This window comes from Thunnus albacares, chromosome 3 (genome assembly GCF_914725855.1).
Source record: "Thunnus albacares chromosome 3, fThuAlb1.1, whole genome shotgun sequence".
NCBI classification, from domain to species: domain Eukaryota; kingdom Metazoa; phylum Chordata; class Actinopteri; order Scombriformes; family Scombridae; genus Thunnus; species Thunnus albacares.
In genome coordinates this window covers 21,796,368-21,806,791 of record NC_058108.1, presented here as the reverse complement: position 1 = coordinate 21,806,791, position 10,424 = coordinate 21,796,368, and the positions used below count along the sequence as shown (strand labels likewise).

General features: G+C 37.3%; 1 protein-coding gene across 2 annotated transcripts; it reads right to left on the bottom strand.

Annotated features, from left to right (window-relative positions):
• Positions 1-870: 870 nt before the first annotated feature.
• LOC122979487 (coiled-coil domain-containing protein 149-like) lies at positions 871-10,216 on the bottom strand. 2 transcript variants are annotated; one of them, XM_044346976.1, is made up of 13 exons: positions 9,993-10,216; positions 8,169-8,330; positions 8,006-8,044; positions 6,706-6,813; positions 6,363-6,479; positions 5,218-5,390; positions 4,828-4,900; positions 4,053-4,137; positions 3,796-3,943; positions 3,038-3,114; positions 2,495-2,530; positions 2,246-2,311; positions 871-2,154 (listed from the first exon to the last, which is right to left on the bottom strand). In XM_044346976.1, exons 1-13 carry the CDS (start codon positions 10,041-10,043, stop codon positions 1,601-1,603), a joined length of 1,689 nt encoding a protein of 562 aa, XP_044202911.1. In that variant the 5' UTR covers positions 10,044-10,216; the 3' UTR covers positions 871-1,600. The 2 variants fall into 2 exon arrangements, with proteins under 2 accessions (XP_044202911.1, XP_044202912.1); XM_044346977.1 differs by lacking the exon at positions 2,495-2,530 and having other exon boundaries at positions 9,993-10,215.
• Between the last annotated feature and the right edge of the window lie 208 nt (positions 10,217-10,424).

Below are 10,424 nucleotides of genomic sequence, written 5' to 3'. Positions count from 1 at the left end.
ATATATTCTTTAACAGGTGTGCTGAGATCTCTGTGGATGGATTTAAAAAGAAAACACAATTATCTTGAATTAATTAATAGTACAGCAATTGTGTGCAGCTTTTGTTTTCATGATTAATCTGTTAGCAAAAACGGTGGAGGAGTAAATGTCCTCCAATATATCTTATGACAATAATAAGAACTGAAACTGTTTGGTGTGTTTATATTGTTTTAAGAACAAAATAAATTTGCTCAATTAGTTCAAACACTGTTAACAATCGTGTGATGTCTCTTTGTTGATTTAATGATCAATAAGAAATAGTAGGTTTCCTTTAACACCAAGGTGGAAGTGTGGACAGAGGTAGAAAGGTGAAAGAGAAGTTCTGACAAGCAATTTCCTTTCGAGGCAACACCAACCCGTCTCTGTAGATAGTCAACTGACAGCAGAGCCAAATGAATTCGAGGTTTTAATTGTGCTTTATGCCTCTTAGTTTTTCATCCATTTTCCATGTGAGACAAAATCTGAATCATAATCGTATCAGCCACATAGCTGAAGACTTTCCATAGCCCTTGTTTGCTACTTTTTATCACCATATATCACAGTTTCTCTTTCTAAACCTTCAATACCTCAACTACACACAACTTGTTTGGAAATGGTCCTCTTCAGTTTCAACATGGCAACATCCCTGTGCACAAAGCCAGGTATATAAAGAAATGGTTATCATAGTTTGACTACAGCTAAGCAATATATCGATATTATATTGATATCGTGATATAAGATTAGATACCGTCTTAGATTTTGGATATCGTAATATTGTGATATGGAATAAGTGTTTTCTTTTCCTGGTTTTAAAGGCTGCCTTACAGTACAGTGATGTAATTTTCTGAACTCTATTATTACATCCAAATTACTGATGATTATTTATCAAAAATCTCATTGTAAATATTTTGTGAAAGCACCAATAGTCAGTCCTACAGTACTGTTGCAATATCGATATCGATATCAAGGTATTTGGTCATAAATATCATGATATTTGATTTTGTCTGTATCACCCAGCCCTAAGTTTGGCTGGATGGTAGCGAGACAGGCCTTCTCGCCCAACATCTGTGCCTGAAACCCTGTGAAAAGCCATTATAGCAGCATATTAATGTCCATGGTTTTGGAATCAGATGTTCAACAATCACATATGGTTGTAATGTTGGTGGTGTCCAGATACTTTTGGCCATGTAGTGAAAATGGTCATTCAAAAAAGTGGGACCAAGTCAAATAATCAGTTAACAATGACCGGTAACACTAAGATGTCTTCAGGTTTGTTATCAACCTTACCAATTTCTCAGGCGTGTATTTATTAAAAAATTGCCAAATAATTGGCACAAAATTTTTAAATACTTTTTTGGGATTCTCAGTAAGAAGCAGACTGTGTGATCATATAATCATGTAGTGATCATTACAATACGATATCACGCCATTTCTCAATCGTAACAGATACATTTTGTGTCTCCTGATATTTCTTAATTATTCATAAAAATAAATAAAGTAGCATTGTATTATATCTCAGTTTTTTAGATTTTCTCCTGATGCTCTGCAACGTGTGAGAGGCATCTGGAAGACTTCATATTTCCTAACTAACACAAACATCTGTCCCGTCAGAAAGCTCTGTCTCCTGGTTTGACTGGACGTCCTCCTGCTCCTCAGCAGTGGGAGCGGAAGCAGCGGTGGTGGAAGACATACTACTGATGTTTTCCTCAATTATAACACACTCAGTTTCAACAGTTTCCACTCCCTCAGTGCATGTATCATCCTCTCTTCCTCCCATGGGGTCAGAGTTCTCTGAAGCTTGCTCTGAGTGGCTGGTATTTGATGGACAGAGTGTGTTCTCATCGATCACCGTGGGAAGGGAAACGCTCAGACACCCCTCGTCTGTTGACTGGTGACTTGTTAAAGCCGTTAAATCCATTGTGATCGGTGACTGGTTGCTGTCATGACACTCTTCACCGTTTGGCGTTTCTGTTTGAGGCTGGGATGTGGGGTTCTGTTGGTACGTGTCTTCGCTGGACGGTGACTCCTCGTTAAGTTCCTCTTGACAAGCCGACACAGCCGGTGTTTCACTCTCTTGGTTTACAACTCCTGGGGAGCTCTGCTGATCAACAGGTATACTTTCAAACCCCTCTTTACCTGTAAGAAGATTCAACAAACGTAAACAGAGCAGCATACAAAACAATAGATAACGCACTTTGACAGGAGTAGAGCCAAACTGAATATTCACCTTCCTGTGCATCAGAACCTGGTGAGTCAGCCTGCTGAGAGCTCAGAATGATGGTGTCTTTTCCTCCTATTATGACAAAATGTTAGTAAAAGTAAGCAGTTTATAAAAGTGGTAAAAGTTCAGTTACTGTATCTCTATGCCATTACTTAATACTGTTGGATTGGACAGAGAGGAATAAATGTAATGTGGGGAGATATTAGAAGTAGAAAATGATGAAGTTCAAAGTTTGAAAGCAGTAGAGAAACATACTTCCATATATTCCCAAAGACACATTATAAGTCAGGCCTCCAGGTAGCAAGAAGCAAAAGGACAGAAGAAAAGATAAGAGGGGTAAATTATTGTCAGCGGTATGTTGAATAAAGGTTACAATGATTACACTTAATAATACATTTTATTTATAGAGTGCTTTTCAAAATACTCAAAATCGCTTTACACAACAAGTTAAAAGGATCCTAAACTACAAAAACACACTAAAAGCATTTCTAAAAAGGTGAGTTTTATTTTCATTGATTAATCTACCGATCATTTTTTCAATTAATTGTTTCAGTCTGAGGTAACTTCTTCAAATGTCTTATATTTTCCAAACCCAAAGATATTCAAATTACAATGATATAAAACAGAGAAAAGCAGCAAATCCTCACATCTGAGAAGCTGGAACCAACACATTTTTGGCATTTTTGCTTGAAAAATGACTGAAATGATTAATCGATTCTCAAAATGCTAATTAATTTTCTTTCAATCAATCACTAATCAACTGATCATTGCCACTCTAATTAAGATAGTTATATCCACCTGGCAGGCTCCATAATCCAGACATTTCTAGTGTTTTTAGTTTCTTCTCCAGTTCTCCTACTCGATTTCCAAGAATCCTAAAGACAAAAGACACATGTTTTGTAAACAATGTAAAATAATTCATAGGTTCTGCCCAGCATTAATGTCATTTATCTGTACAAATCTGAATTTTGCTCTTAGATCAGTGTAATTCAAGTTAGACCGTTTCACAAAAACAAAGACTTGCTTATTTTAAGCCTAAAAACTTAGCTACCTGCCCCCAGTCTGACTCCATGGTAACAACCACACACCAAATGACAGAAATAGAGCAAAACATGGCTTATAATTTGTGGTTATAACAATGTTGTGGAGAAAGTCCTGAGAGGGGAAAGAGTTTTTACAGACTGCAGTAACCTGTTGGAAATCATGAGTCATTTCCGTTTTTTTACCAAGGAAATTATCCTTACTGTAGGAGTGAAGCCACAGCATCAAAGCTCTACCACTGGTCTGCACTGCACTAAGATTTTATGTTATTGGAAGCTTTTAACTTCATACACTCTTCACTGAATTTTCACAGTAAAAAGTCTTTGAAACTTTTGAATTTTTCCTGAAAGCAAACATTTTCTGCTGGAGTGAATGGAGCTGGGGGAGGTGTGTGTGTCTTAATTTACCCAGCACTCATGGATAATTAGTCCTAGCATAGATGTCTATCTGAAGTCTGACTATTAGTTTGATCTAACCCACAGTGTTAAGACAGTGTTAAGGATGAGATTCAGTACTTGTTGATTTGGCGTTGGTGCTGAATCACCATGTTCTTCTCATGGATGGTTTCCAGCAGAGCAGTGGCCAGAGACTTGAGGTCTGAGATGGACTGAGGAGTCACTGGCAAGCTGCAGCCATTTTCTTCAGACAATAACAGTTCCTTCACTGCACACACATATCACCATATCTTCAATGTAATGGTTTACAAAAACACACATGCCTTTTCTTCACCATCATCATCATATGAGGGTTTTAAAAATATGATCTCTCTAACCTTGTTTAGCGGAGAGCACGCCGGTGAGTGCACTGCTGTTGGGTTTCCCACTGATCTTGGAGTTCTTCCTGCACTCCAGGGCACTCTGAAATCAGTTAAAAGCATTAGTAATGGGTCTCTGTTTCAGAGGGAACAAGAAACTGTTGTCTTTTTTAATAAATACATATCCTTTAACATGGATCTGGGATCTTTAATTGGCCCTGATTTCATGGTGCTGAGAAAATAAACTATCAAAAAATAATTTTATCGAAGAAACAGACATTAAAAAGAGGCACCTGCTACAGCTATGGAACCAGTGTAATAATTTACTGACTACTGACATGAAAGGAGATTTTGTGCCAGTAGTCCACAGGCTGTTGGTCCGGACTGGTTTTCCGCGCTGACAGTAGTTTTTTTCCATTGGTACATACATTGTTTCCAGAATTTATTGCCGGACCTCTTTTAGACCACTAATTGTGCAATTTTTACCATCACATCAGGCATTTTAGTGCCGTTAAAACGGGATATTTTTACTGCATTTTACTGTTTTAACCCAAACCATGATCTTACCCTAACCAAATGGTTTTTGTGCCTAAACCTAACCATTTCAACCCAAACCATGGGAAGGACTGGAATATCACCTGCAAGCAAAAACGTCCCTCCATTGTGAAACAATCTGAATTTGATCACGTGATCTTGCGCAATCAATACCAATACACATGTCTAATAAAAATAGACGGACTATTGATATGGAGGAATCGGTACCAATGGGCACTTCTTTAAAAAATGTAGTTACCTTGTACTTCAACAGATTTGTTTTCAGCAAGTTGACCTCTTCTTGAAGTTGACTGAGCCGTTCATGCAAATACCTAAAAAAACATTTTTGATCAAAAGCCCTGATTCAGAAATCATCAATCTGTTTACATGGAAAAGAAGCCTTCAACTTATGACTAAGTCAAATCCAAAAGTCATTATGTTACAATCTCTTATTTTACAGCTAAGTACACATGAATACATTAATAATATAACAAGACATTCTGTCATTGAACTAGTAAAGTAGGATAACAGTGTTTCAAACAGAATGCTAAACTTAGAGATTCTTCCTTTAACTTTGGAAATTTCTGATATTTCTAACAGTGAGGCACAGAAGCACCAATAAAAATCATTTTAATAAACACAAACAAACCTGTTCTCCATGCAGAGTGCATCTATGTCTAAAATCCGAATCTCATCATTCCCCACAATGTGGTTCATTTCCATGTTGAGACGATGAGCCTTCTGCTGAAACACGTCCCGCTCCGCTCGCACGTCCTGAAGCTCGTCTGTGAGAGATTTCACACTGTGCTCCAGCACCTCGTTCTACAGCAGCACAAATCACACAAAGTAAATATATGAACTGTGACTGTGTTTTGGTTGTTAACAGGAATAATATTTAATCTGTTCATACTTCTCTATAATTTTGACTATTTTAAGAAAACAGCGGTTCCAGACACACTATGTGCAGCCTGTTTTATTCCTTTATGCAGAAAACATATATCTTCAGGCCATATTTGACATATTTTTCTATTATTAAGACATCTTATGCTGAATTATCATGGCCACAAATCTGTCATAAATACATGACATGGCGCTCTTGTGTGTCTGAAATTAAAATAAGAGAAGACAGAGTTAATATCACTGCTTGTCTTGCTAATCAAAAAATACATTTTAATTGTTGTCTTTTAACTACATTAACATTAACATTGTTACTATATTTCTGCTTAGAAATGCTAATTAGGGCCACTTAATGTAAAGTGTTACCATACCACAGATATGTTAAAGTTGTGTTGCCAATCAGCTGTAACAATGGGAGGTTTAATTAATTAAAGTTCAGCTCATGACATGCAACAGTTATCATTTAGAAAAGAATAAAATGGATCTCTCATGTCTCAAACACTAACATAAAGATGCAGAGTACATGTGTTTGTCATAGTAGCTGTAATGATGTCACATCTTGTACATGTAGTCAAGTTTCCAGTATGAATATGCATTCATACAATATTTTCGTACTGGTTGCGTGATATCCAGTACCTCAAATAACCGCCTGTATGAGGCACATGTTATCTTGTATTGGGAGGAAGTGGAAGCTCTTACTGTAAAGACACAGGATGTGTTGTTGTTGTGCATGAAGCGTGTTGTGAAAATGGCCATCCCTGATTTTTAGTTAACAAGATCTAAAACGTCATACTGTTGTCCACTGACTACGAGCCATTAACTGGATGTCACCTGAACAACCTGAATTATTGCATTTAAAGACAAAAGACAGAAACCTGAACAGCGGCCAGTCCTCACCTGTTCTCTGGCTCTTTCTAACTGTTTGACCAGATCCTCTCGCTCGTGTGCTGGAAAGTGTCGAGCACCAACCTCCTCGTCTCCCAGCCTCTGTTTGGTGATGGTCATTCGTAGGAGCTGTGGGAACACAGATCCGCCAGTAGTAAGGTAACTTTTTGGATAATTTCTGTTTGTATGTGTTAAATATATTGTTTTGATCCTGGTTTATTTAATGTTATAATCTATGATTTATAACTGGCAAACATTTGATGTGCTGGAGATATATTCAAGATGTAAAAGACATAAAGTGAAATAAACATACATCATAACCATATTTGATATTAAAGGAAGAATGACCTGGTACCTTGTTATCACCCTGAGCTTCCACCAGTCGTTGTTTCAGCTCCTTCACCTCTTCAGAAAGTTGGTTACTTTTTTCTCTGGAGTCTGTCAGTAGCTGAGCTAAATTCACCTGAATAAGACATGAACTTGATGAGCCAGATCACGTTGATTTAAGTCACTTTAGGGCTGTAAAAAACAACAAGGGTTTTATATAACAAGAACATCAGCATACTAACATGCTCACAATTATGCTAACATCATGATATTCAGCAGTTACAATATTGACCATGTTCACCATTTTAGATTAGCGTTTTAGCATGCTAACATTTGCTAATTAGCACTAAACACAAAGGACAGCTAAGGCTGATGGGAATGTCATTAGTTCAGCAGGTATTTGGTCATAAACCAAAGTATTTGATACGAATGATGGCGCAAGAGGAAAAGACAGAGGATCACCAAGTTATTATAATTCACCCTGAGGGGGGCGTGAATATCCGTAGAAAATTTTTAGGCAATCCATCTAATAGTTATTGAAACAATTCTCCCAAAAACAAAAACACAAATGCCAGCTTCATGGTGGTGATGTGTGTTGTTGAGATATTTCTGTCTGGACCAAAGTGGTGGACTGACTGACACTGCATGACAACAAATTCCCCATCTTTTAACCTAAAATCATAAATGGGGCTGCAGTCGTGAGGAGCGTCCCATCAGCCCTGGTGAATTGTTACTGTTTGCCTAAATGAAACACAGAGTTGTTACAGACACTGGCAGGAACTGTCTACTGTCCACAACAAACAACAAACAGTACCACCCAGACACAGCTGGACTCACTGGCATAAGTATGCTGAGTGAGTCTTGTTTCATGATTTCTGGGTATTAAAGTCGAGATGAAAAGAAAAATGCTTTTTAAACCCTCTCAGATCACATCCCCGGTCATATTTTGCACCTATTTAATAATATATGCCAAAAACAATACAAAAAAACAATGTCTTTTTATTCTTATATCAAAATCCAATCATGTGTTCTTCCTGTAAAACAAAATATGACGTGTGCTTACGTGGGCTTAAACCAACTAATTTCAACCAATAATATCATAAAATCCACACATCAATCAATCTTCAAGTTTTAGTGGCACAGAGCTGAGATTCATTATGTAACGCCCTCTTTTCAACGTTCAAATCAAATTCCTCCCAACATTATGTCCCACCGGTCAAACCCGTTTCACTTGGAAATACGTCAAGATACGGAAGTAAAATACACTCAAAATGTCATTTCATCTGGACTTTAAAGTAAAAGAACATCAGCAAGTGAAAGTCACTTACTTGATTTCGTTTCTCTGGAGGCAGAGACAGATCTCCATCCTATTGATTATTGAATAAAAACATAGGAAATCACCATTAAACACAATATCTACAATATTCTCCATTTTGATGTTTATGTTGTATTTTCAGATCTGTAGACGTTCAGCACACACAGAGGTCTTACAATGAGCTCCCTGTACTTCTTCTTGAGTCCTTGGTGCCGCTCGCGAAGCTGGTTGGCCATCAGTTTGTACTGATCTCTCTCCTGCTGGCAGGTGTCCAGCTCTTTAGACAGAATCAGAAGAGCTTCTTTCTTGCTCTCCAACTTCCGCTTACAAATCAGGAACTGCACGTAGTAAAAAAAATAAATAAATGTTTTGAATGATTGATAAAAGAAGATTATGAATATGAAAATATGAAAAACAAAAAATATCACAATAAGCAGATGAGACCTCTTCTGATGTTAATATATGACATCTGTTAAGGTAGGAAAATCTACCCATCTATTACCACCTTTAAATCCCGGCTGAAGACCCACCTTCAATTGCCTTTGAGTCCCCTTAATTTTAGTATCATGATATAGCTAATTGTTTTAATTTTGTCTGTTACACTTACTTACTTAGTATTTATTTTTGTTTTGTTTAAATTATTTAACTATTCGATTGCCCAAATTAAAGTCTCCAAAGAAGCTGTGATTAAAAAAAGAAAATTAGTTTTTGTCGTATATATGAAAGTCTTGGTCTCAGGTAAGGCACAACACATTTCATTAATTTAAACATTAGCTTCATACATGACTATCATGCTTTACTGTACACATCAGAAGATATCTTTATTAATATTGTGATAGTGATTTCAAACATACTGCCCAGCCTTACATGATATTATGGGAGCTGCAACAAATGATTATTTTCATCATCATTTAAAAGGTGCAGTGTGCAGAATTTAGTGGCATCTAGCAGAACGTACTTGGCAGAAATGGAATATAATATTCATAAGTACGTTATAATTAGTTTATAATCACCTGAAAATAATAATCGTGTTTTCGTTACCTTAGAATGAGCCCTTTATATGTACATAGGGAGCAAGTCCTCTTCCACGGAGCCTGCCATGTTACACCGCCATGTTTCTACAGTACCCCAGAACAGACAAACCAAATACTGACAGTTTTGTGGCCACCATAGGTTCTCCTACATGCTTGGACTGGGAGGGTGAAGTGTATTCATTTGGTTGCAATCTGCAACCTCACCACTAGATGCCACTAAATCTTACACACTGATGCTTTAATCTGTTGATTATTTTCTTGATTAATCAATTAGTTATTTGGTCCATAAAATGTAAGAAAATGTTGAAAAATGTCAATTAGTGTTTCCAAGAGCCCAAGGTGACGTTCTCAAATATTTTGTTTTTGTCCTCAACCCAAAGATATTAAGTTTACTGTCATAGGAAACTAAAGAAACCAGAAAATATTCACATTTGAGAAGCTGGACTCAGAGAACTTCGACATTTTTTCTTAAAATAAAACAATAACTCAATCAAAATAGTTGCTTATTAATTTAAGAGCTGGCAACCAATCGATCAATCGAATTGCAGCTCTACATATTATACTGGATCTGTGTAATATATGAATATGGGGGTGATCATAGACCTTGAAGTGTCATCTACAGTTATTGATTGTAACTGATTATCTGTAATAACCTATGAAAACTAAAACACCTGCAGTGTGCAGCTTGCTGTTTTACATGTCAGTAACTTTGTAAGATAATGGGCTCTGCAGGTACAAGGAAAAGGACAGAAAAAAATCCACTTCCTCATCTACTCTACAAGCCCTGCAGGCTCTGAGACAACGCAGCTGATTTAATCCTGTTTACTCTCTTTAATCTGAACTGTCCGTGAGTCAAAACAGGAGGCGACAAACTGAATTCACAGACACATTTTACTGTTGAGATTATAGTGCAGTAGTTACTCCAACATCAGTGCAGGTTGGTGGGCAATTTCAAAGCTCTCTCACCTCGCTGATCATCCCTTGCCAGTCACTCTCGCTCCTCCTGCTCGGATCCATCTCTCTCTGAGCTGCAGACAAAAGCTACTGACGCCGGCTGAGGTTCAAACAAGCATCACCGAGCTGTGTTGGTCCTGTTGGACACATTCAGAGACATTTTGCATCATCAAGACGGATTAGATGATCCAGGAACGCGAACTACATCATTTCCGTTCGTCAGACGTCAGAGTAGCGTCACGACGCGTTTGCAGACCCTCGTAAAACTGGGAACAGAGTTTAAGTTCATGATATGAACATAAATTTTGTTTTAGAAATACTACAGCTGATGGCTCAGCTGTAAATACTTTTGACAATAGACTATTCTTCTTAGACATAAATGTTATTAAGAAGAAATGCCTACATAAATATATAAGGAATATACATGGATCAGGATTCTACTTG

Coding starts and splice junctions, on each gene's coding strand:
- LOC122979487 (XM_044346976.1), bottom strand. CDS start 10,043: ATGGATCCGAGCAGGAGGAGCGAGAGTGACTGGCAAGGGATGATCAGC. Junction 8,045..8,168: donor AGAAGTACAGGGAGCTCATT/GTAAGACCTCTG, acceptor AATAATCAATAG/GATGGAGATCTGTCTCTGCC. Junction 2,531..3,037: donor TGGATTATGGAGCCTGCCAG/GTGGATATAACT, acceptor TGCTACCTGGAG/GCCTGACTTATAATGTGTCT.